We start from the raw sequence: 27,920 nt of genomic DNA on the forward strand, positions 1-27,920 counted from the left end.
CTGTCACACTTGTCTCTTCTTGCTTTCTCGTAGAAAGCAAGCACCTTTAAATTTTCCCATTCTTCTAGCATCTATAAGTTTTCCCATTCTGTTGGGTTGTTACAGAAAAAAAATCATGCTGCTTGCAGCTGTGGGTTCCTTCAGCTGCCCAATGTCATATTTGAAAACTTCAAACACATTAGCATAATTTTTAGCTGTTTCTGATCAGAAACTTTTCAATTATATGTATTTTCAGCAGACAACTCTAATCCAAGAGAGCTGAAACTTTTCATAAAAGCATCAGTAAAGACAAAAGTTGGAACAAAACAACCCAGCAGATTTCAGTCAACAGTGATGTTCTTTCTAACCAGACATCCCTGAGGTGCTCTAGAGCTTTGGCTTTCCAGATTCATAGAACTGGTCAACTTGGCTGGAGTATGATGTGGGATAGGCACCCTAATTCTTCCATGCTCTCCTCAGCAGGGTGGGTGCTTGGTAGTTTTGGGTTACTGAGCAGTGAGACGTGGGGGTTTCAATGGCCATCACTCCTTGGCAATGCTTCCAGACTAGTTTACTTGGTAATTTTGTCTAAGAATGCCCAAAAAAATTATTTCAGACCATGAAACCACTGACCTTGCCTATGTTGGAACCTGGCCTCATTTGAATCTGGCTCAACAGTATAAGGTTCTAGGAGCTGCCAGGGTTCACAATTGTTTTTCATTAGGGGAACCACACGCTGGTAAAATAAAACTGATTTCAAACATTCAAACTTCCAATGAATGGGGAAGTACAAGACCCAGCTAGCTGTTCTGAACATGTTTCATATATTTCTATTATTTTTCCCTGGCTAATTTTCCAGAAAAGGAGTTGCAGAGCTTCCTAAGAAATCTCAAGATTTATAATGAACTTCCCAGTATTATCATGCACCTAGATTTCAATTATTTCAGTCCTTCTGTATAGTTTTGTTATATGCCCAGCTATGAAAACCTCTGTATTATGGTGAAAGGAGAATTGAGATAAAAACTCAGAACATCCATGAAACAGGAACTTTCTAGGGTCTGATTACATATATGGTGGATATGTCAAGAGAATAACTGGGTTTCTTCCATTATGCTCTAGTAATGTTCTTCCATTATGCTATAGTATTCTTCCATTTATGCTCTTAATTCTATTTTTTTTCCTTTCCCTTGATGAACAGCAACGATCAGTCAATATAAGATGTTTCTTAGGATGAGTCTGTGATGGTTAGTGATGGTGAAATCATCCAGGCCTCTAGTTTCTATGTTGATAGATTACTTTTTATTTTGGCCAGGGTCAGCTAGCCAGAAGTTGACATAAACAAAATAGGAGAATCAGAATGTGATGCTCACTATCTTAGGAGGTGGAATTCAGAGGACATTTTAGAGGAAAGGAGGCATTCTGACTGAAACATACTTAGGTGTTGTCACCATGCTACCCAGTATCACTGTGACATCCAGTCCCCATATCTTTCTCCCAGTTGTGCAGGTGTGCACAGAGGTTATGGCAAAAGCACTATTTGATACTCAAAAGCAGAATTTCTAGGATACCATACTGTGGCTAGCAATACATTGACTTGAAGCTCAGACACACCATCATTTCCCTTGTCATACCACAGAGCATCAAACACATTCTTAACATTATTTTCCCTTATTTTATACATATATGTTTAATGTACACTTGTGTATAAATCCAGTACCTACAGTAATCCAAATGTTTTACCTCAAGGTATTTTACATGTCTCAGTATGTCCTTTTATATCCCTGACTACGTATAAGCTTAATTCATACCATATCCTAAAGTTCCCATGGGGAAAACAAAGAATACCTAGTTCACTTTTTACTGAATGTAAAGCAGATCCATAAAATTCTAAGCTAACCACAAAACAAATGTAATAGTAATAGCAAAAATAATGTTTGATTGCTTCACCTTGCCTGTAAGTCAATGTGTATGCTGAAGATGGATCATGCAAACAAGCAGAGAGGAGTTTGTAGACCAAATCCTACACAGTCTACTCTTCTGGGCATAAATTTCTTCAGCTATCCGGACGCTACCCTGATTATTTGTTTTCACAATTTAAAATACTAGCCCTCTTACTACACTCTTAGGCAACATTGTTACCTATGGACTGTAAAACAATTTTTTATGAGATCTTTGCTTTGAAGTAATTAAAGTCACTTACTGTTTCTTAAGGAAATCCCTCAAATGGCTACAGCAGTGAGATGAACATTTGGTTCCACTTCTTCTAATAAAGCACCTTTTGCTTTCAGTCTTGAATATCAATCCTTGGTCTACGGTATAATATTTTGTATATCCATGTCTTCTGCAAAAAGCTTTTAAAACAGGAAAAATGTTCCTTTTCCCCTCTGCTCACACCAGGCCATCTTGCTTTATCCGGTCATCTAAGTAATGCTGTTTCAATAGACTGAAGTACTTTTCCACGTGACAAGCCTGCAATTTCTCCTCCCCTTCAAAATTAGTCACTAAATAACCTTCTTGGCATGTCACCCTTTCACAAACTGTGCAACACTATGTGATTCAGTCGCTCAATCATTTTTTAATGTGTGCCTATAAGATGCATAGAAAGAGGCTAACATACTGGAGTGAACACAAAAGAGACTCACAGAGGGGAAAGCCATAAATAAAATAGTGAGTAACCTCTGCTTCAGTAACACTATGCATTTCAAAGGCAACACTATGAGACCTATACATATTCATTCCCCAACAGGTGAAGACCTCCAACTATTTAGCAAACCCAGTAGACAGAAATCTAGAAAAAAAATTCAGCAAAATAAACCTTAGAAGCTTTTCACCTCCTCAGATTAGTAGTGCCACTGTAGAAGGAAGCACAAACTCCTCCCGTGGAAGAGCTGTCTACTCATTAACCAGGCACCTGAGCCACTTGGATAACCTGAACTTCGGGGTCCCCATAAATCAATCCCATAGTTATCTCTGCTGCACACCACATAAGCCATTATGATTGGGTGTTGGCTTTGATTTGTTTTGTTGTTTTGTTATTTTTTTAAAGAGGAAACAATAGACAAGGTAAATACTTTTCCAATAATTAGAACAGAAAGGATGCTTCACTCCCTTCTATCCCCTCACATAAAAAGACCATAGAATATGGAAATTGTCTCCTTAAAAAGGCAGCATTTACAGCTGAAAAGAAATGACACTTAAATATCATAAGGGAAAATCCCATGACACAAACCCTTCCCAGTCCTGCTGTTATCTTCTGCTTTGGGGGCTTGTTTCTTTTGCTCTTGCTTTGGATTTTTGTCTAATTTTGTTTTCGTGCAAGTAAAAAATTGCCTGTATCATCATAAATGGCATTCAAAGGAATAAAAATACAATTAAAGGATGTGATCATGAGCTAATATTGCTGTACAGAATCAGCCCTAATGGGACATTACAGGAGCAGCATTTCTGTTTCACAGCACTGCTCTCAGTCTCAGCCACTAGTGAAGGAGGCATCATTCATTTCTGCTATGAAACAACAAGTTGACACTAAACATTTAAGTAACAGGAGAAAGATCAGAGCAGATCTGGTAGCCAAAACTAAAAATCCAGGTGTTTCACCCCTTACTACCCCCAGTCAAGCATCAGAGAAGTCTTCCAGCTTTCTAGACAGCTGCTGTGTATTCTGATTTGTAATGTATGCCATAAATTTGTGTGCCATTATTGAGCTAGACTAGAACTTTACAAAATTTATATGTAGTGCAATATAAACAGTTTTTTCAGAAATGTAAAAAAAATTATTTTGTCTTAAATGCTTACTTTTCAGTTTCCATGTAAAATATTTTAAAACATTATTTTTATTAAATATTTGCACTAGCACTATAATAAAGTATTATTATGGCACAGAAACAATGTTAAACCTATTTATTTTTATTTCAAATTCAATCAGTCAAGGCTTGTTTCTTGCAGTGTAGGGGTAAAGCAGTATTTACCATTCAGGCATCTGGTTTATATTTGGCAGGTTTAACTAACCAGTCAAGCATCCCCTTTTAATGAATGGATGTATATATTTGACCTAGTTAAAAAGCTGCTTAGGTTGGCAGACCAACCAGACTCAGAAACATCAAGAGTAAAAAACCAAGCAAATTATCCTAGAACACTTTATTGCCACATGTGCTTTTCAGCAGTTGCAGAGAATATTCTTCTATCTGTGTTCTTCCTTACAGGCTAGCAAACCTGAAGTGAGAAATTATTATGCTAACATGCAGGATAAAAAAGATGTATTTTTCTAAGATCCCCTGCAATGAATTGCAAGCTGGTAGGCTGCACATTTTCAGTAATTGGACTCTAGCATGACAAAGTATATCCCAGAACATCAGACAAGGATATAACTAGCTCTCCATACACATGATGTGATATTCATGTATGTCTGATGCATACTAAAATATTTTCATAAAATGAATTAATCTGCTTTTAATTTTAGAATATATCAGGCACACCGTCATAAGTATTGCAGTTACATCATTACCAAGGCTGTAATTTAATTTGTAGGTTCTAATAATGCATACAAACAATTCAAGCATCACTTTCCATTTAAATTACTTTATCAGAGTCCTCAAGCAATATCTAGCTTGCCATGTATTATCCTATGTACAATTACTTGCCATATATTTCTTTATAAAGTACTGTACAGAACAAGAACTTCTTTTCAGTTCAAGTCCCTGTGTATACCAAGGGCATGCCCCTAAGAGGCACAACACCCTATGTTTCACTGAGACCAAGCCTGGAAGTTTAGGTTAATTTCAGACTTTAAAACCAATGTTAATGTCTATATTAACAATGGGCTCAAGTCACCACAGACCTGTAATGCCAGTCATCCTCCTTTCTTCTAAATCATTAACAATGTTAGTCTGTTGAACTTTTTCATCAATTTGCTCATCACATCAATTTATTTTTTGCTTCTTTCCCTCATTTTGAAGCAGAAAAATTGTTAGAGGCTAAACATCAGTAGAACACACAATTATAAAGCCAGAGAATATTCTGAAGAGTGCTGTGGGGCATACACATTTGGCATAGACATAACTTATTGCTTGACTGTTGATCAAAGTTCTTTCTGCTCCTGATAACTCCTTTTCCCTTTAATACTACTTTCATGGATGGAAATAATTAAGTAGTTAATGCCTTACGGCGCTGTAAACAACAATTTCCTTGACAGAAAACAGGGAAGCACTTCCAGTGGTTGGTGGTCACTAACTCAAGACTTCTTGTTCTCAGCACTCCAGAGCAAAGTTTGTGATGGAGTCAATGGGGTTTTGCTTAAATTCAACAAGTTAGCTTAGTCCAGCAGAATCCAAATGAAAAGACAGTTTGCTGATGACAGCTTTTAGGGCTGAATTACAAAGAAAGCTTATTTTCTCCTGTATTTGGGGGTTTGGGGTTAGGATTTTGGATGTGGATTAGGGTTTTGAGATTTAGGGTTTTTTTTGCCAAGGAAGGTCTCATGCCACCTCACCAGTCCTATTGCCCACCCAGCTTCTAATTTTGATCCAAGAAACCAACATTCTGAGATGACAAAGACCAATCTGTGGAGTTGTCTGCAGGATGTCCTAACTGGGGGCTCTGGACACAAGACTCATGGAGGCAGCTGGGGAACTGCTATCAGCATCTTTCTTCTCTGCTTAGGGTGGCACCATGAAAAGTTTAATTTCTTCTATGAAAGGAGAGTGATGCTTAGCTTTGCCTCCAAACACTCAGCAGAGAAGCAAAAAATGTTCTTACCTCATCCTGATCTTAATCTCAGTTGCTTCCCCACGACAAAAACAAGGGAACAGAACACAGCTCCTGAGTTGCTCCAAAGTCACCCAAGCGACATGCACCGGTACCCAGCCAGGCTGTGCTGCTGCCACTGCACTCCACTCTGCTCTCTATGACCCCGAAAAACTCTTTCCAATTGGCCTTGACTTTTTCACACCAGCTCTCCAGCCCACTGCCCATATTTATACCTACAAGGATGTGTGTGGTGTTTCTTTGAAGACTGAAAATCCTACAGAAGCTCTTTGAATTTGAGAGACCAAGCTAAACAAACAGGGAGGGAACAGAACAGTTCTGGCTGCCTAACACATACTGGATTTGAGATTATGTACAGACCACACTATCTTCTCCTAAACATACATATTGTTTGTACTCCCTCTATTTACTGATTCCAAAGGCATGCAGTGAAACAGATCTGCCTTGGAGTAAACACAAATACCATAAAATTCTCTTATACTTATTTCAAACTCCCTAGTTCTTACAACATACATGCAAACAAACAAACAAAAAGTCCTCTCACGCTAAAAAGCACATTACTACTGGCTAGAATGCACCACTATCAAGGGGACAGGAAGCTCAACAGCTTCACTGCTGGCAAAGCTGCCTCTCACTAGAGCACCTGGAGCTTGCAGCGTGGACCAGCCTGTGCACAAAGCCTTTGAACCAGCCCACAGATGAGCATCTGAGCTCCCAAGAGAACAGCATTGTCTTGTAACCTGTGTATTAGCATTATGTATACACACATGCATATATGTTTTGCATAAAAGTAGTAAATTTTTGGCCTATCCTTTGGTGATGGCAAGCCAGTATAATAAGTATAATCTGAAATTTTTGATTTTTTAGAGATTAAAAAAGTTAAAGGCAAACAAAAGTGGGAAGTCATCTGCTGGAATCTCTATAGGCCTCTCAATTTTTTTTTTTTAAGTTTACTAGAACAAATATAGCCGACTCGTCCTGGAGTTGCATGAAGAAGGTTCTGCAAAACTGAACTATTACGTCAGGTCTGCAGTCTGTCTCTCAACCCTGTAATTCAAACCTCATGCTTCCCCCTTGTTTCTGTCCTGATTTAAGCAAGAACATTTTCCTAGCAATGGGAAAGTATCACAGCATGTATCACAGACATATATGCATTAAGCACCTCTCAGAAAATCAAGAAGCAATAGTAATTGCTCCAGATTGAGGATTTGTCTCACCTAATGTTTCATTAAAACAAAGTCAGCCAGACATCCTCCAGAGTCAGCTCATTCCACTGGAGCTGGGTGGGACAAGCTGCCCTTTTGCATTTCCAGCCTCTCACCACTGACTGCAGTGGGCAGCAATTTCTACACTGATCTTATAAGGATTAGATTTTTTTTTAAATTCTTTATAGTGAATATAGCCCATATGTCTTTTTCATTTAGCTCACTTTCAGTTCTGTTTCTCATCCTACTTTTTTCCTTTTTTTTTTTTTTTTTTTTTCCTTCTTTATAAGAAAGCTGAGATCCTATAACTACCAAGGACAATGACGGCTTCATTCCATCTGCTGCTTGCTGGTCCATGCAATGCACATTACTGTGATCTGTCTTGGAAAATCCAACTCCACCTGTGGTTCCTGTTTTATTGAACTAAAAATTAAGCATCTCTCTCCTGAAATTGACAATAAACATTATTTATTTCTCAGCAGAGCAATATGGAAGGATCTTAATTTTCCTCTTCCTCTGTCCTACCTTTAGTACACTTATTTATGCTTAAACTTTCTAACTTTTTAAGGCGTGAAATGTTCCCTTCTTAGTTCATAGGTAATGCAGAAATATTAATAAAAATAAGCAAGTAATATGTTGCAGGTATTTTACTAACACTTAACTCATGACTTGAACTGATGACCTTAAAGATCTTTTCCAACCTAAATGACTCTGTGATTCCCTGAAACAGGAAAGAGAGACAGGAGGTAAAGAAGTATTATGTGGAAAGGTAATAGGAAATTCTCAGTGAAGAAGTACAGAAGAAAGGAAAAAAGACAAAACAAAAAGGGAATGAGACAGTCTGAAGGATAGTAAATAGGAGTTTGTGAAAGATGAAAGAGAGTAATATTGGAGATGGAGTGCTGAAAAATTAATAGGAAAACAAGAAAAGGATAATAAATAAAAAAAGACACAAAAAAAGAGACTTAAGCTGGGAAGAGTGGAATTAATGAGAAAAAGAGGAGTTAAAGAGACTAGCATATGAAGAAAAAGTCAACAAAAAGAGACAAACAGAATAAGTGGAAAAACATGAATTAATGCAACTTTTCTTCAACGCTAGAAGATTTGGCATTAATTCTTGTTATTCCAATGCTAATAGTAGCCTAGCATAGTAGGAATGGTAGGGAGAGGGAGAGAACAAGAAAGGAGAAGACAGACAAGGAAGAAGAACATCCAACATAAACTTATTTAGTTTAATATTCTGATGTTTCATGGGTTTTTTGGCAGATGTGGTCAGAACATGAGGGTAGTTTTTAGACAAGAAGCGAGCAGAGCACTTCAGGTAAATGCCAGCTGGAGTGACCCATAAATACTTGAGGACATGGGCAAAGAAGGCAAGACCATCAACCTTTGCAATCCACTCTCATATTCAAAACAAATATATCTGAGATGCACTTTAAAGCTACAAATGGCTTTTGAAACCCAACATTTAATTCAGCCATTACCACTGAAGATGTAATTAAGATTCCAAACAGCTTTATCTCCCTCAAACAGTGCAAGAAATAACAGCTTGTGAGGCTTTAATGCAGCATCTCATCTCTGAGACAGCCCATGCAGTGGGACTGCGTGCTGAGCTGGCTCCTGCCCTCTGTACGTGTCTGTTTGTTAGTGGGGGACAACAGAAGTTCTGGTTTGATTGAACCAACACCAAGCTCTGACAAGTGATGGGACATGTCAGATACATGCACATGTGCATGCAGCCCTTCTAAAAAAACTTTTTCCTTTAGCAATTCCATTGTGTTATCAATCCCCTGACCAGACAGACTTATGACCCCAAGAACACCTGCACATCAAGAGCTCTTTGGCCATCACAATGTTCAATGGCCCTTCCCATTCCTAAACTGAGGTCACCTTTTTTTCAGGTAAAACAAGAAGCAAACAAAAAAATAAGAAGAAAGCAGTATCACTCTTCTTCCCATAAAATGGTGAGCTTACAACATGCTTCATCTTAAACACAGCTCAAGGAATGGGCTCTGTATTTGGACAAGCCTGGTTGTACCTGTACTGAACCTGCTGTCACAGATTAAGTGTCAGTGAGAAAACTTGACAACACACTGGCTGAATTCTGCTTGGAAGGGAATGGAGTATAAGGCCACTTGGAGCCTGACCCAGAGCCATCCCATGAGAGCTTCCAGTCTAGCCACACTTTAGGAAAAGTGAGCAAAAAGATGAATGAGATGCAGCACATTTTGCATTGGCCTGTCTGAAATCACAGTTCCTCTGAGTGGAAGTTTATTTCCCCAGCAGCATTTCATCACTTGAGCTATCTCCCTTCTAGAAGTCTGTAGTGCTTTACTCCTGATTGGCAAGACAAACTCCCAGATCACTTAACAGGCACTCATTTCTGCCTATTTATGTATTTAATTTCCTATGAACAAATGAAATGTGAGAGTTAAAAAAAATGTTTAGATTATCCAATTAAGCAGAGAAAAGTTAATAAATTTCTCATGCTTTATTTTCCTATGCTTCCTTCATGTGCTATGCAGACAGAATGGTGAGTGCACTAAGAAACCTCTTGGCATTTCAGCCAAGATTTTTCAGGGTGTTATCATAAATGACAAAAATATAAACACACTAAAACATAACACATTTCAATCCTAAAAAGGTCGGATTTACATAATTACATCATTGGTTTGCCAATATCCACATTTATCTCATCAGTATAGCATGGCCCACCCATCCCATAAGCTATTCAGATTGTTTGGACTGAATGTATAAAAGCTGTTACTGATCTATTTTTCTAAAGTTAACATTATGACAACCCTCATAACTAATGCTGCATTCAAACCAATTGTTGCCTTTGCTTTCAAACCAACTGCTCCTTTCTTCTGATTTTCCACTGATGCTTTTTATGGTAGAATTTTCTGAGAACAAACAGAGACATGTAATTCATGAAAATGCAGAAAGCATTTCCTCCTCCCTCCCCATTTGCTTTGAAGAGATGAGGGACACCGTGTACATAACATAGACAACCACCACTAAAGCAGGGAGCCAAACCCTTCAGACCAATCCCTATTTCAGCATTTCCTTAGGGCACCACAGAACTGATGGGGTCATCTCTTTTTTTCCCAAAAAAGGAATAATTTCTGGTGGAGATCAGCATTTTTATTTGGTTTAAATATGCTGTATATCAGATTTTTGCTATTTAAAAGAAAAATACTTTTAGTAACTGCACTCATAAATCTAAATAAATGCATGGCTTTCTGACTCCCTGTACTAATTCCACTCTTATTTTTGTTCCATATTTATATCTCTTCTCATTGCATTGAAGACAACTAAAACTGAACAACTTGATAAAGTGAAATGAACATAAAGAAAGTGTAACCCTTGATCTCATCTTACATTACCAAACAACTGAGTCAAAATACAATTCCTATTACAGATTTACAAAATGGGCTAGAATGTAAATATTATAGAAATATTATAAAACAGAACTAATAGTCAAAAGAGACAGGCAGCATATTTACACCTGTTTCTTCCAATATAAGGATATAGAAAATCAGAAAAAATAAGTTGCTGTGCTGAGTTTTGGAGTCAGCACTATTGGCAAGAGAAATGGTAACAAAAAAATCTTGCATTCAACTGGATTTTACAATTCAAGTATCTAAGCCACACCACAGCTCACAGCCATAAGGTCAAACAGCACTTGCAGTTTTATGTCTTTTGAAATGGCAGAAGTGCTATCAGTGCATAAACTAAGAGTCTTAGACCACAAACTTCTTCCTACACTGTTTGAATCCTACATTTTCTTTTCCTTTTACTTCCTTCTGTCCCAAATATATCCTAATTGGTCAGCATGGCTGAAGTAAACAATCTAATTTACCCAAAGGTCAAGCTATCTATAGCAAATATTAAGTGATACAGACTAGGCCTTTACCCAACACACCCACTCAGTCTTTTCACTTAGTCACATGGAGTTCAAATTTGCAATGATGTAAGAAAGACATATATTCAGACAAAAAATAATTTCAGCATCACATCATTTCTCATGGAGTCCTACTGCGTGCTGATATTTGCAACTGTCTTGCTTTTGCCAGCTGAGGCTTTTTTTAACCCCAGATCTTAACCTGTATCCAAGGAAAGATATTTTTACTGCTCATATTTTCAGAAGAGTGATTAGTTTTCCAGAGCCCTTATTAGAAAAAGTACAATCCAGCATGGAGAAGAATCAAGATCCTCAGATGTATAACTGTGTTCTCTTAAATACCAGGTAATGGTTTACTCCTCTTTGTTAAAAGGAAGATAGGGACATAATTAATTCTCTTTAGTATTCATAAGCCTAATGACTAATAATATACTGAAGTAAAAACTCAGTGGAAAGCAAAGAATCTGAGACACAATCACGAACTAACACATTCTGGACTTGTGAAAAACTTACTGGAAAATCTAAGGTCCTGCATGAAAAGAAGAATGGCTTTTTTGAAGAAGAAATATTATTGCTAACTTCACTTTGATTCTGGGAACTGTGGTAGCAAAATGCCCACCTTCAAAAAGTGATTTTTAACCCCTGGTCAAGTAACAGCTCATTTGGAAAGCTACCTGGAAGTCATAAAACTTGACTGGACTTTGACTTGCATGACTCCTGCAATTCAGATAAGCTACCTGGTTTACAAAGGAGGTAAAGAAGGATTTCCCCTCCTCATAAGGGAGGTCACAGCCATGAGCATTTTTATCATCTATCAATGTGTTTAGGGAGCTCTGGCAACATCTGACTCTGTCAAGTATTTAGGAATTTCAAGTAAGCAGTCAAATTAGTGTAAACTGTTCTACTAAAAGCAAGGAAAGCAGGGGGAAAAAAAAAGAGCAAAACTTCTAAAGAATTGGCAGAAGGAAACATTATGTAAAAAGAGGTGGAGTAAGAATAAAACCAGAAACTAGAAGACAATAAAAAATGGATTCAAATCCAATCCTTATGTTTTTCTTCAGGGCAAGCTCTCACTGAAGGCAACAAAATCTGCCTGAGAACCTCAGATGTACAAGAGATAAAATTTGTAGTTTTAATGAAGGGCTGGAAAGTCCTTCACCCAAAAAAGATAATATGTTGTCTGTGGGTAACTTCATCAGCTGCAGGGCAAGTTCTCAGCAAACCTCAACATCAAAGGCAGATCAGCTTGAATACAGGCCTATTAGTCGGAAATAAAGAACCCTCCCCATAAAAATTCCACTCTCTACAAGTTTCCAGGTAACTGGTTTGTGATATCTACCATATGACACTCCTCTCAGACTAATTGGGTGATCATTGCATGGGTGTGGCAAACTCATGTTCTTTGAAGAGTTTTATATCAAGAATGTGACATGTTCTTTCAATGGCAGTTTCATATAAACTTAAAATTCATCCTCATTATTTGAAAATTAAAGAAACCCAAAAAAGTATATTTTAAAATGTTGGTATAGTAATAGTATCTACAAGGTTGTATTCCTTATGCACACATATACTCCCTATACATACATATAATACAATTCCTAATGTTTGTGAAATAAATAAAATACACTAAAGCATAAAACCATCATATTAAAAAGGCCACAGTGCAGTATTCATCCAACTGTTACACAGGATGTGTATCTTCAAACAAAACAGTTTTGGGCTAGAAAACATTTGAGATTAATATATTGTTTTATGTGTAGCTAAAATAAAAATAATATTTTTTTCCTTATAATTCTATCCTTTTTCTCACTAATTTAGGCATTGCACAGCAGTAGGTATTGTGTATCAAAGGACACATGAAAGAGAGCAGGTACATTACAGTCTTTCATCACAGACTGATTTGATCCAGGTACTCCTCAGTATCTGCAGGTCTGTAATTGCATAAATAATTGGTAACTACTGAAAACCCACTCAAAGCAAAAGTACTAAAATCCATATCAGTAAAAAGAAAATCCAGAACATCAGAGACTTCTTTTATAAATTTTGTTCAGATGTAAGCAAGATTTGTAACAGCAAGTAGGAAGATAACTGTTCATGACCAATATGTAAGTTTGAAAACAGACATAAAATCTAAGAGTAGAGGTTGGTGGTTTAAAGAGCAATTAAATATTTATTTTCCTCACACAGCTGAAGGAAGAAGAAACTGTTTTCATTGTTCTAACTGAAATTCCCAGTTAAGCTGAAATATATTTTAGTTTGGAAAATAAAAAAAGAAAAAAGGAATTATATAACCTTAATTATTTATAAGCATCACCTTACCTTACATCTCTTGGTGAGTTCTGTCTCTAGATGACTTTGGCAGGTATTTTAATTCAGAATTAGTTTCAGCAATATGTGCCATTACATCTGCTCTTTAAAATAAACTGCTTTTTCTCTTTTCGTCAGACAAAGTATGTGGCCTAAAAAAGCTGCAGCGTCTCTGCTCAAGAGATTTCAGGGACACTCAGAGGCTTTCTTTCCACTGTATGAAAGTAAAATCTGAGTAAGGAAGGCATTTTTCCTGTCCCGGAAATCAGCATAACCAAAACCAATGCTGAGCTAATGAGAAATGTTTCTTCCATGTGTTCTGTTTGGCAGACACCACAAGTCATATCAAGGAAACACGTGATGTTTATAAATACAATATGGCTTATGTTGTCATAACCTCTCAATGACAAAAAGAGCATTAGAAAAAGCAGACAGCAAAACAGCAGGAGAGATGAGATTTGTATCATTTGGAAGGTCTCTATCAGATAATAGAGGTATTAGCAATTGCCTTTTCATTTTGGTTTTTTTTTTTTTCCTTTTTTTCCCAAAAGGAAACAAAGTTTTATAGTAATAGGATCAGTAAGGTAAACACAAGGCAACTTATATAAATACTGCCCTATAGGCATCCTAGCGCTAAAATGCATACACCCAATTTATTGCTTGAATTATTTTCCAATAAATACTTTTGTTCTAAATACCTCTATGTAATGCAAAGAGCTCTTTTTTTTCAGCTGCAGTATGCAATGTAAAGATATAACTGTGGCAGCATTTGCAACTTTTATGTTTATTGATGTTATGATCAGAAGCTATCCAATGAAGATGTTGGATGTATGTTTACAGGTACCTTAAGAACACAGAAGACTTGTTCTGCTTTTATTATTTCTCTATCTTTTCTGCAAAACAACACTGAATTTTAGCCTCCTTGGAAGCCTTAAATTCTTGGGCAGTTGTTTGAAGGTTTCTAGTACTTGTAGGGTATTTTTAAGTTCACACATTGTATCTAGCTCCAAAGAGCTAAAATATTGGCAGCCTACTAACCAATCACTTTCAGGAGAAAAATGAAAAGTTGGAGGTGTGCAGTTTCAATAATAAAAGCTATTTATCACAAGTTTACACAACTTAACAAATGTCTGTCTCATTTTCCTATACAACTCAACTCCTCTCACTGTGGCAGCCAAAACACCCCACTGCTGTCAGGAACATTACCATCTTTTTGCCACTCTAACTCCCACAAAACGTGGAATTTCCAGGTACTCTGCACTGCCCCAACCCAGCTCTGACTCAACCTGCCCTAATTGTTCTTTCTCGGAGAAACGGTCTCAAAAAAAAAAAAAAAAAAAAAAATCCAAAACATCTCAAAAGCATACCTCAATACAACAACAGCCACAACAAGTATTCTTTGGATATTCTGACCTCACCCAGCAGAGATCTTATGCGAGTCAGACAATTAAGTAAAACCATGGTAGGTCTAGGACACTTCAAAATAATGTGTACCTCACAGACTTTAGGGCAGGTGGATGGGAAGAAGAAGACTGCCAAGCAAAATAGCCACAAGTTTTTATGACGTAAAATTCCTTCCCAGTTCTCAAAATTGGCTGGTAGGTGAAGCCCAAAACAAACCACTGCATAAGCCAACATTATTAGTATCCAGCTGTGCCACCAGAAACACTGACTAGTTTCTATAACAGAGGGGGAGATTGTAACTTCAGTTTCTTTAGCCTTTAGCCACTCCAGGAAAGGAGGGTGTAGAGAATGAGGACAGAAAATATGCTGTGCACATTAAGTGGGGGAATCTCTTCAGCTCAACAGCCCAGGATGGAAGGAGCTGTGTCCATTCACTCAGCACATCAAACCCCACAGTCAGTTCCATACAGCCATCTCCTGGCATTCAATTTATGCACCATGGCTGAGTGAGTGCCAGCCTGGGCCCTTCCCCTGCCAACCCATGCAAATCACAAATGGCCATTCCATGGGCACAGAGCAGCATGGCTGGGTACATGCATTTACACTGGAATTCAGAACAATGACGGGGAAAATAGACCATCTAAACATTTGTTCCTAAGATGTAAGGAAGTGTTTTGTCGGAAGAAAGTACTGTTGCACAGACAGCTACAAAGTGCTGGAAATGATACCAGCTCAAGTGAAAGAATAAATGAATGAAAGGCAGCAATGTGAAGATATATTTTTCAAAAAAAAAAAAAAAATCCCAGCTGTTGCAGGTTATCAGAGTACATTTGGGAAAGAAAAATAAAAAAGGAAGAGCACAAGCACAAATATTCAGTGAGACAGCACTATGTGGCTGCTTCTTGCTTAGCAGCATTTAACATGGCAGACCTGTCAAACAGACCATGCTCTTTGAGATGGAAAGGGCCAAGACCAGTAAGCAAGCAAGGCACTCAGAAGGATTTCAAGAAAAACTTTCCTTTAGAGCTGCTTGGACCCTCTGTCAATTCCCTTTTCTCAAACACAACCCACTCAGAAAAAAAGCATGAAACAAAGAGCAGGAAAATCAGAATTAATGGACACAAAACCCGAATGGTTCAATAGAAGATCTGAAAGTTACAGATCCCACAGTCTTCTTGTCCATATGGGTAATACTTAATACTTTAAGTGTTACTGCCAATTCTTATACAGGTCTAACATCTGTTTGGTAGTTAAAACAGGTGTTCAAGCTGGCAGCTAACAATATTTTCTTAGATTATTTTGAGCCAGTTACATGGAAATTATTATAAAACACATGAATAGAAGCCTGAATGTCATCAAATCCAGGGATAAACATTCCAAAGGGACAAGAAGACAAACAATAGAAAAATCTGTAAAGGCAAAACTTTCCCCATCATCAAAAAACAAAGGTTTAACTCACAGATGACAGGAGATACAACCAGACTCAGAGTATCACCATGGAAAAATATACTTACAATGACTAATTCATTATATTCTAAATACTGTTTTTCAATGGTCTGACAATCAGCTGCTTTTCTGTAGGTATTTTGAAACAGTTAAACATGATGCCAAGCACACACTCCCTCCTTCCCACTGTAGTGAATTTAGCATTCATATATCATATGAAATTGATGACCATCAATTAGCCTGATGCAAAGATATGCAAACATAAAAGGAGAGTTAAGAAGCAAAGGTTTTTCTGCAATCTTATGGGTACTCTTCAATAGCAGTACATAAAATGTACATGTTTTTCACTTAGAACCCTCACATTTCCCCCTCCTTTACTCTGGTTTGCTAAGGAAAGAGGGATAAATAATCCATATGGCTATTGGTGGTTTGTTTTTTTTTTTCTGCTGAACTAACAATCTGTGAATCCCCAGGCAAATTTCAACCAGATTTAACCAATGAGTAGAAAGACTACTATGCCCCTATAAATTTTGCCAAATTAGTGATCTGACAGAAGATCCTACTGTACTTCTGCCAAACAGAGAAAAGGCTGCAGTGTGGGTTCCAATTTTTTAGAGCCCAGAGGATGAACACTGGAGAGTGTCATGACTTTGGGAAGAGCCTCAGTTAGGACCTAAATGTTGCTGCATAAGAAATAACCCAACCAAAAGACACACATCCTTAGAAAAACAGGTTTCAGTATTTCTGAGCTGAAGAAATCATTTGTTTCCATGCTCATAACTTTGAAGTGCAGAAGTTCACACAGATCAAAGGGAAGACTTTTTGCATGTTTCTCCACAAAGGCCCTATGAACATCCTGGCTCTGACTTCACCTCTCAGACCAGAAAGACAAGAAATCTGCCAATGCAAAGCAAAAGCCAAATGAGAAAATAGCTCTTGCTGGATGCACGGAATTTCACAGCAACCTCTTTGCATTTCTGTAAAGTAAAAAACAATATTCTGCCATGAAAACATCACCTCTGCAAAGGTTGTCACTGTGTCACCACTGTTTTATAGTTATGGCCAAAAGGTGCTAACTCAGATATAATCAGGAGATGTTGAATGTGCATATCTGTTGTACAACATAGGATTTTAAAATAAGCAATTCAAATAATTGCAGTTTTTGCACAGAGGCAGCACCTGTGTTCAAAACAACTCGGCTGGGCACCAAATGCCTGGAAGACAGCCAAAGAAGTAATTTTTACTTTGAAATATGTGTTAACTACAATAGCACCTTCAAATAGGCCTAGAATACACACATAAAAGCCACAGTGCATCCTTGAGCATCCACTGTACATGGAACAAGAGCAGTATAACATAACTTTATAAAGCCACAGTTACAAGCATTAATGTCATAATGCATAGTGACAGTATGTCATGCTTTTGAATATGAATGAGATGTATCAGATACATCCAGTTACTGCCACAGGAATATAACTAGAACTGAAGAATTTCAGCATGTTACAAAATGCACAAAAAACTATCACATCTTCCCTTTGAAGCATAGCTATTTCTTTTCTCATGTTGTGTTTGCAGCAGTGTGAAAAATCAAGTAATTAAGATTTCTGACCTATCCAAAGGACCATTTTATAACTGAAGTGCATAAATGAGAGGCGGTTGAGAACAGTGCCTGTAAATAAATTATTTCAATATTTCTAAAATATTGTGGCCTTAAACTGTTGAAACACAAGAAGTACTTACACAAAAGATTAGTAATAAAGCAGAGAGACATGCTCAGAATTGATAATGAAAACAAGTAGCAAACACACAGTTAAGGAAATCACAGGAAATTTTCTGCACAGTTGAATCAGCTTTGGAGCTCATGTAAAAGCCACAAAGCAGGTAGGACAGTAGTGGCATTCTCTTCTGGCCCCATGGGGTTAATTTGGTTGTACTGTTTCCTGTGGACAGACCTAGGATGGGTGGGGAGGAGATGAGGTTGTGTAATCTCACCACCACCCCTGCTACTGCAACACCAGCGCAGGTAACATGGTGGAAGCTGTCCCACAGCTGCATCTCCTGCCCTCTTGGCACCAAGGTGGGAGGTAGCAGTGCAGCAAAAGGCAAACACAGTGAGAGAGAGAAATCAAATGTTCCAAATGCATTCTCTGTAGCTTCCTAATACAAAACATTCACCTGAAAATACAAATATACTCATCCTTTTTGAGTGCAAGTAGAAAATGTAAGAAAAGGCAAAACTATTTACACCACAATGAGTATTTATCAGAATTTACTATCCAAAACCATCATTTACAAAGAGTTTCAGTAGACTTGAAGTGAGGTACAGTTGCTCAGTGACTGGAAACCAATCCCTGCTGAAACTTTGCTGAAGTGTACTAACACCATACTTCACTGTAAAGGGTTTGCAAACACAGAATAGGAAGATGTAAAAACTCTGAGTACTGTCTTTTTCACAAAATACATAATTAAATTATATGTTTTGCTTCACATGCTTTAGTGCATTTAAACAAAATCAAAAAAACAGTTAATGCCCATGGCAAATAATTGGAACAAGAAAAGCAGTTAAAACACATTACAACAAGCATTATTTATTCCCTTTTCTATATATGTGCCATACATATAGCCCAGATTTTCTGAATTGCTATGTACATACTACATTTCAGAGTTAGAACATTTAGCAGAAAAGCTGGAGGAAAAAGGAGTAGAAATGCATCATTAGTACTTACCCTTATATCTCCATTTACAGCTCTGGAAGTGTGATTAAATGCATGTGCAGGGTCTTTGTTGTAAACTTTAAGGAAAGATCGGTCTTGAATATTCCTGGAATTAAAGAATCAGCAATGACAACATATGAAAGAAGTTTTATTTACTGTGTTGCCTGAAAGTTTCAGGTAACAGACAAACATAGTAGGTCTGCAGTCGATCTATAAGAAAAATGTAAATGCCATAACTAAGACACACACAAACAAACAAAAGCCTACTTTGATTCTCTTTCCCATGGGAAGTATCATTCTTTCACTAGAACTCCACACCCATAAAAATTAGATAGTGTTAAGTTTCTTTCAAGATCCTGCCATAGAGTGAAAACACTTTGAAGACAATAGAACTTCAACATTTGCACAGCACTCAAAAAGGATTTAGTTAATATTTACATGTTTTATTGTGCACCCAGCCCACATAAATTTTTACTATTCTAAGAAGCAAGAATATCAAAAGAAAAGCAGTCTTTCTAACTGTGATGAGGAAATTTTAATTATCAGCTGGTTCACAAAGCTGAAAAAATCCACAAAAGCTAAGAATTCAGTAGTAGATAAATTCTTCCTCTAAACTTTATCTATAATAAAGACAGTTTTCAATGGGAAAAAGTATTGAAAAAACAAATTAGCAAAAATTTTGATGAAGGCTTACACAGAAATAATTCAGATGAAAAGCCTTACAAGAATACTTATGTTTTATTTGGACTCAACACTTTGTCTTTGATTAGTTAATTTTTTAACTACTACATTTAGGAAAGAGATGACAGTTTTTTATTTTGTTTGAAGACCTACCTTCCAATATTTTATGGCTTTGACAATTGCCCTGAGCTTTGCTGATTTCTGGTACACATTTAATCAGTAGCAAAGCCTCCAATCTACGCTCACTTACATCCTTCCAAAGCTGTGATTCCTTTCATTTCCCTGTAGTGATCTCTAGAGAATTTACTTACACATGTGACTGAATTCCTTTCCTCCAGGTGCAGCTACAAGTCTAGTGAACTGATCTTAATCACTTAGATTATAATTTAAAAATGAAGGGAAGGATTGTTGGGCAGGTCCAATTTCTTCCTTACAATGTCATATTACAATCAGTGATTACTTTGAATGGGTAGCTAGTCAGAACTTGTGTTGCTGTTGTAGATGTCAAGCAGTTATTAAAGAAGCCCTGCAGCTTGCGAGACAGATCAGTGCCTTGTGTTTAACAACTGGAGGGCTGATGAGATGTTTAGTATTTATGAGTTTACTTGTAGGCTGCATAGGAAAATAGCTACCTTGCGGCAAGTTCAAGTTCTTCAATTATTTACGGTAACATAAACTGCTTTCCATCTTGCAAATGTGACCCTTTTGCTTTGAGACCTGCACTGGGAGGCTCAGTTACCAGTGTCTGCCTCAGACTTGGGACTATGTTCTTCTCAATACAAAGCAAGCTCCCTCATCTTCTGTTCAAGAAATGGCATATTAGTCATTTAAATAAATTTTATCTGCTGTCTTTTCTATCTGATGGCTATGAGATAGTACCTCAAACAACTGCAGTTTTTTAAAAGGCATTTTCCATAAATATTTCTTGTAGAAACATGACACTTTAAAGCAAAACACTGCTGCAAGGCAAAGCACCAAAATACTAGGCATTTGATCTCTGATATGAATGTATTTCACCTCATGTTGCTATTCTAAGATAAACATTACTGATAACAGGTATATACTACTGTACATTTATTATTACTATAATTTGCATTACTGTAGCTCCCAGATGCCCTTGGCATGTTCAAAGGCCTCACTGATCTGTGTGTGCTGTGTAAACACCCCAGGAAGACAACTTTTCACCACCTTACAAGATGAATAGGAGCCACAAAAGACAATAGAATAGCTGCAGGAAGATATGGGAACAAAAAGAACTCAGAAGATCATAGTCTCTCCAGCCAGAGGAACAGTAAACAAATCCTGGAACCACCGACATGCTTGGAGTAGGCAGTGCAACAGAGAGAGTGGGAAGGAGACCAACGCAGTGGTTTTGCAGATGTCTGAGGATGACACCTTCCAAACACGTTAGAGGGCTGCCTGAGAGAGAGGGAAGGCACTTTGAATTCTACATCTTTAATTTTCAAACTGGCATTATTCACCAAGTGGAAGCAGATGGCACTTGGTACTCAACAAGAAATGAAAAGTAGCATTGAAGTGGGCTTGGAGGAGCCTTCATAATGAAGACAAGTGCTTTAATGAGATGGAGAATATACAGTCAGAAGACAAGTGAAAAATAAATGCATGCAGAAGTCTGTTTGTCATACTAGGAGAATGATCTTTGTTGCTTCATTTGAATGGGTAAGAGCAAGCAAGATTACCTATTACCTATTCCAACTGCCAAGAAAAGCCAATCATAGCAGTTGTTATTAAAAAGTTGAAGAATTACATGAGTGTTTTTTCTCTGTGTGATGGGAAATGAAAGGCTGTAAAATAGGGATGTTCTGGAGCAAAAATCGGAAGTCCACACTAGATGAAGAGCCCTGAACCACTTTAAGAAAAAGATTGGACTTAAGTAGAAAGACAGGGCTTTGTCTCCAGTGATTAAAAAAAATAAAAAGGAAGGGGAAAAGAAAAAGAGAAAAGGGAGGAGAAGAGGGAGAAGAAAAGGGAGAAGAAAAGGGAGAAGAAAAGGGAGGAGAAAGAAGAAAAGAAAGAGAAGAAGAAAAAGAAGAAAATGGAAAAAAGGAAAATGGAAAAAAGTAAAAGAAAAAGGGAAAAAAGGAAAATGGGAAAGCAAAAATGGAAAAGAAAAAAGGAAAAGGAGAAAAAGGAAAAGGAAAAAAGGAAGAGGAAGGGAAGAGGAAGGGAAGGGAAGGGAAGGGAAGGGAAGGGAAGGGAAGGGAAGGGAAGGGAAGGGAAGGGAAGGGAAGGGAAGGGAAGGGAAGGGAAGGGAAGGGAAGGGAAGGGAAGGGAAGGGAAGGGAAGGGAAGGGAAGGGAAGGGAAGGGAAGGGAAGGGAAGGGAAGGGAAGGGAAGGGAAGGGAAGGGAAGGGAAGGGAAGGGAAGGGAAGGGAAGGGAAGGGAAGGGAAGGGAAAGGAAGGGAAGGGAAGGGAAGGGAAGGGAAGGGAAGGGAAGGGAAGGGAAGGGAAGGGAAGGGAAGGGAAGGGAAGGGAAGGGAAGGGAAGGGAAGGGAAGGGAAAGGAAAGGAAAGGAAAGGAAAGGAAAGGAAAGGAAAGGAAAGGAAAGGAAAGGAAAGGAAAGGAAAGGAAAGGAAAGGAAAGGAAAGGAAAGGAAAGGAAAGGAAAGGAAAGGAAAGGAAAGGAAAGGAAAGGAAAGGAAAGGAAAGGAAAGGAAAGGAAAGGAAAGGAAAGGAAAGGAAAGGAAAGGAAAGGAAAGGAAAGGAAAGGAAAGGAAAGGAAAGGAAAGGAAAGGAAAGGAAAGGAAAGGAAAGGAAAGGAAAGGAAAGGAAAGGAAAGGAAAGGAAAGGAAAGGAAAGGAAAGGAAAGGAAAGGAAAGGAAAGGAAAGGAAAGGAAAGGAAAGGAAAGGAAAGGAAAGGAAAGGAAAGGAAAGGAAAGGAAAGGAAAGGAAAGAAAAGAAAAGAAAAGAAAAGAAAAGAAAAGAAAAGAAAAGAAAAGAAAAGAAAAGAAAAGAAAAGAAAAGAAAATAAGGAAAAAAAAGGAAAAAAAGAAAAAAAAGGAAAAGGAAAAGAGGGTAAGGAGTGTGATGGCCTAATGCAAGGCACAGAAGAACATGAAGCAGCCTTGGAGGGAGATGGAGAGCTTAAAGGCCTGACTGAAAGCCCTCAGTTTAAAGTAAAGAAAGCAGAGGATTGAAGGAAGACAAGACAAACAAAGGAGAGAAAAAGGATGCTTCATTTAATCTGTTCTCTGAGGGGAGACACTGAAACAAGATGTTGTGAAGAGTCAGGAACAGAAATGGAGAAATGGTTGTGGAAGTTATTCAAAGGTGGTGAAAATGCATGTTACAGACTCCATTAACCTGGAATTGCTGAGGTTTCCTAAGTGAGAAGGCTGGCAGAACTGAAGGAGGGACTTTTGTTATGAAGGAAGTCAGCTGGTTGTGGGATTTCCTCTAGAAATGCTCAACAATACAGGCATAGGAACAGAGGAAGCAGATGTTGGGGTTAAGCCAGGCCTGAGGCTGGCAGAGTGATGCCTGCAATGGGAGCAAGGGAAAAAAAGGTGGAGTGGCATTAGGAGAAGCAACAACTGCTTTCTCAAGGGCATGAAGTCATAAACTGTTAGTCTGAAACTTAAGGGAAGATGGAGGGATAAAGGGAGAGAGAAAGAGCCAATGGGTTAGATGATGGTTGGCAATAATGCACTTGGCAACAGAGATGTAGTAACCCCTATCATGATTCAATGAGTTGATCTGATCTTGTGAATAAACTATTTGATGTATAAGAAACTTGGGTTCATGTTGAAAGATGATGATATTTGATGGAAAAAATCAGCTGGATCTTCACACAGGCATTACAGTGGTCAAACAGGGGTGTGGCACTCTGCAAAGCAAATAAGATTAAAAGAAACTGAAATCCAAGAGACTAGCTAATGAGAAGACACTGGACAGACAGCCTGAGGAAAGCAACACAGAGGTGAGAAAATGGAGTATGGGGCTGTTCAAAGATTTAAAAAAGGAATGGGGAAATTGGATGGGGAAGGGCTAGAAAAGCTGCAACTTGCTTTTTTAACTACAGCATGATAAGGAGGAACACCTTAACCATAGGATCTCCAGAAGAAACAAGGCAGCAGTGGACAGTACACTTCTCTTGCACCACAACATTTTCCTGCATTAGTGGCAGACTAGCAGAGAGCAAACAGTTCTTCTTCTTTCTCCTTTATCTTCTTATGCTTCTCTGTCCATTTTTATAAAGTGCAACATGGTGTACATGAGAGCTTTATTTAGGCATCATTTGGGACTTTCTAGGGACCCTGAGACCCTGGAACTTCTGCTGAAGAAACCTGGTTAATTAAGAAGCTGCACTCCCACAAAATAAAGGATAGAAAGGTGAACTATTTATTGACCAAGCTCTGAATTACTGAAGTGACTGCATTAGTTGCTGCATCCTGATATATATCAGGAAGGTGCAGCAGTGGTCCCCAGTGCCACAGAGCTTTGGTGGCTCAACTGGCACCATCATAAGGACATCAGTGACATTCATGCTTGTTACTTCAGGCTCATGAGATCAGGCTTTACACTCCCAGCAAAGAAACAACCCATCTCTTTCATAAAATTTTATTCTGTATTTTAAATTATTGTGTCTCTGTTAAAATTCAATAAACATATTAAATATATGAACCTTTGTATATTATACAAATATTTCAACAAGGCACACCATTTATCAGTGGCTTGTGCAATGAATATTGCACCTACAGCTAAAGGTATTGTCAGACCAGAACTCCTGGATTACTGAGATACCACTGAACATGCCTTTATTTGTCAGGCCACTCTCTGTCAGATAATTATCAACCCCATTACTTTCTATTCCATAAGTGCACAACAAAACAAAAACCACAAAAAACTCCCAAGCCCATGAAAGCAGTAGTTACAATTCTATGTCTTACCTCACATCACACAGTTCATAGTATATGTTTCTGCTCTCATCCTTGATGTAAATGGCAACGCTGGGCGATTCCAGCATTTTCATTGTCAGCTGCTGGGGGAAGGCACTTACAAAAAGGGCACGAATTGTGTCTGTGCTTGTGATTTCATTCGGCATCCTCAACTGCTTTGTTTCATCTCCATACTGAAGATATAATACACCTGCAATCAAATGTAATAGGAAGTTACATATTCTTAAATGCATAGTAATGATCTGGTTTCAAAGTCTATGTAGAACACAGACAAGCCCATAATGAAAAGAGAAAAACCCACTCAGACTCTTTAAAAAATAAAGCACATATGCCATTCTCCTTTCCAATAGACTATTTGAATAGAGCATAGAACAATTATATGGCTTGGCCCTGATGAATGTGCTAGTCCCAGTACCGAGATGCCTCTTGCTCTACTTCAGTTAGATAAATCAGAATTTTACTTTATCCTAATGGAAAATCGCAAACATACCAAATTTGCTCTGTATTGGAAGTTGTTGGTAAATCACGAGGTACTTTTTAAAAAAGTAGCTGAGGAAGAAATTTATCCTTTTATAGCATCCAGCTTTCCTCATACGTAACCTCACACCAATAAAATCACAATTTTCATTTTTGCTCAAGGAATTTTATATTCACAATTCAATTTTCTGGCATCATACAGCATAAAGCCTCAGGTGAAAACTCCTGCCAGGAGTAAAACTGAGGTACCCCACATAAAAACAAGAGCAATTTTGGAAACTTTCAGTTTCACAGCACCATTAATAATCATGCTTAGTGCTCAGGGAGAAACATAAGTAATCTGAAATGCCAAATTGCAAAATACAGACACTCTTATTCCCTCAAGACAGAACACCTTTCTGATACAGCTATTTTCAGGGAATTGAAGGCCATGATACACTCAATAGTGGAAAGAAACATGAATAATATAGAACAGGGACTGAGGGAAGGTTTACAAAATACCTATTTCATTATGCCTGTGTTGGCCCTGCCAGTTCTATGCTGACTCCTGTACAACCAGCAGGTGCCCTTACTCCACTGGCCAGTACTGCATGAGTGTGGCTCATGAGCATTGCTACAGCCCAGTCCCATGCCATTGTGACCTCCAAAGCCCTCCAAGGACTAAAGCACTCAGAAAGAGCCATCCCAATCAACAGAAGAAATCAGTCTGGATTTGATGGTGTTGATGAGTTCTAACCATGCTGGGTCTGGCTACTAAAGAAAACCAAAAGATCCTCTCATGAGCATTTCCAGTGTCAGAAGGTTTATTAGGACCTGCACAGCAAGCTGCCACAGGACTGCAACTAAACAAAGCAATTTCCTGGGATGTATAACACTAGGGAGTAGATTCAGAAGCAAGCCTTCAGCTGAACTACTATGGATACAAGGAGATGGGGACTGGTAAACCCAGTTGAGTGCACTGTGCTGTTCCTGAGCCATCCCAGGTGTCTCTGTACAACACTGCAATGTCCCAGGATGAAACACCTTTATTGTCTTGCTGTATGAGATGGAGCAAGTGTTGCGTCCACAGTGGTGTAAAAAGATGGCAAATCACAGAATCACAAAATGGCTGAGGTTGAAAGAAACCTCTGGAGGTCATCTGGTCCACTCCCATCCCACTCAAACAGGGACAGATACAGCCACTTGTGCAGGACAATGTCCAGACAGTTTTTTGTGTATCTTCTAGGACAGAGCCTCCGCAGCCTTTCTGGGAAACCTGTGTTAGTGTTTGGTCAATCTGATAGTGAAGAAGGGTTTCCTGATATTAGGGGGAATCTCATATGTTTCATTTGGTAGGTATTATCTTTGGCCTTCTCACTGGGCATGAATGAAGATAGCCTAGCTCTTCTTTGCCCCCGCCCTTCAGGTTCTTTTGTACATTGATGACATTACTGCCCTTGAGCCTTCTCTTCTCCAGGCTGAACAGTCCCAGCTCTCTCAACCTGTCAGAGCAAAGAGGCTCCAACCAATCCCAAGTAGAGGATCACAAGTTAATGATCCTTGTGATCCTCTACTGGATTCTGTCCAGCTTGGGAGGATTCTGTGCTGCCAGGCCTTTGCATCAATCAATAATTAACACAGGTGGGCTAAAGCCTGGCGGAGCATTTTGCACAATCTGAATTCACCACAGCAGTTGCAATGGAGATGCACTGTAAAGTTGTTCTCACATGACCAATATAATCAGAAGGGTTGAGAACACAAGGCCCTCAGTGCAGTTGCCATCAGTCATTGCAAATCTCAGCAAATCACAAAACTTAGACCGTAAGTCAGTGAGTCACACTTGAAAGTCATCAGAAACAGGGTAGGCATGTTATGGTGCTGAGATACAAACACTGAGCAAAAGCAATGGGCAAAGCTGAGGTCCTAAAATACAAAGGCAAATAATGAAAAGAAAAGAAGGCATTCCAAGCTAAGATGAGCCCTGTTTCCTCTAAGTCTTTAATACTTTTGTCCCTATGTTGTCCATAATTGCTATAAAGGAAGGCAGAAAGAGTCAGATGTTCCTACAATCAGCAGGTAATTGTTCTTGCACTTAGGGAAGGAAGATGTTATTTTTCCTGAATACTAAACAGACTACTCAACATTACCTATTATTTAATATTAGGCTGCTTTTATAAAATAGAGCTGTTAACTTAATCTTTGTATTATTATCAAAAGCTGATACCTCTTTCTTCATTAATATTGCAATCAAACTCCATATGAATACTACTAGAAATTTCCATTTTCCTTTGTCTGAAAAAAACTTTTTTCAGACTGAAATTAAGCTAGTTCTCTTTCAAAGACTGAGAGGAATTTTCCTATGACTTTATTTATAATGCCAATATTATATGAGCTATTAAACTATTCTTCTCTTTTTTATTATAATTTGAGACATCAAGTATTTATGTTCTTCCAGGTAAAATTGTCTTTTTAGTGCTCAAATATTCTATGCATTTAAACACTCTTTAGGATTCAGAAACTAACTACATTTATAAAAAAATTAAACAAGTTAATGATTTTGTTTATTTCACTTTTCTAAGATATGCAAAGATATACTAATTTTTGATGACAGCTTTCAGTTATGAAAAAGTTCTTCCTTATGAAGAACATAAGGAACCTTCTATGTTTTTGTGTTTAAATGTTCTTGGATTTTGTGGCAATTTTTTTTTATTTTTGCTAAAAGGACAGGCTTTGCATACCAGCTTTGCAGTTGGGTGTGACTCACTTTTCTGTCCAGTTTAAAAGTTAGTGCAAAAATTAGAAATGCTAGTTTTGCATTTCAGACGATTAAAACTACACTCAATATTGAGCTACTGAAACCATTAACACAGAATAAGTGGCAGAGTTGAAAAATCTTCCTTACTCACAAGTAAAAATCATTACTGAAACAGTCTTGATTTTGCCTGTGTTTCAATGCTCCCACAAAATACTGATCCAAAGCAAAATCATAGTTGTCATTCAGTCCTGAATTTTCAACGCAAATATGCATATATGCTTTAAAACAGACAGGTTAAACATACGACTTAGAGAAATGTTTTAGCCCAAATCTCACTTGAGAAAGAAAAGATGTTTCCAAAGGCATAATAAATTCTTTTTTTCTTTCTT

At 38.0% G+C, this 27,920-nt stretch overlaps 1 protein-coding gene across 36 annotated transcripts in view; it reads right to left on the bottom strand.

Moving 5' to 3' along the window:
• The window catches only part of KIAA1217 (KIAA1217 ortholog), a 360,062-nt gene that overhangs the window by 54,062 nt on the left and 278,080 nt on the right, over window positions 1–27,920 (bottom strand). For 34 of the 36 annotated variants that reach the window (XR_014953216.1, XM_085573026.1, XM_085573014.1 and 31 more), the window contains 2 exons: window positions 24,312–24,510; window positions 18,735–18,828 (listed from right to left, as the gene is read on the bottom strand). Coding sequence is in view for 33 of the 36 variants with exons in the window: in XM_085573026.1 (XP_085429152.1) it covers window positions 18,735–18,828; window positions 24,312–24,510 (293 nt within the window). In the remaining 3 variants the exon portion in view is untranslated. Of the gene's footprint in view, window positions 1–2,179; window positions 10,068–13,170; window positions 14,498–18,734; window positions 18,829–24,311; window positions 24,511–27,920 lie in introns of those variants that run through there. The other 2 variants (XM_085573039.1, XM_085573040.1) reach the window with 2 other exon arrangements.

The sequence above is a fragment of the Lonchura striata genome, chromosome 2 (genome assembly GCF_050655825.1).
Source record: "Lonchura striata isolate lonStrDom1 chromosome 2, ASM5065582v1, whole genome shotgun sequence".
In the NCBI taxonomy this organism is placed as follows: Eukaryota; Metazoa; Chordata; class Aves; order Passeriformes; family Estrildidae; genus Lonchura; species Lonchura striata.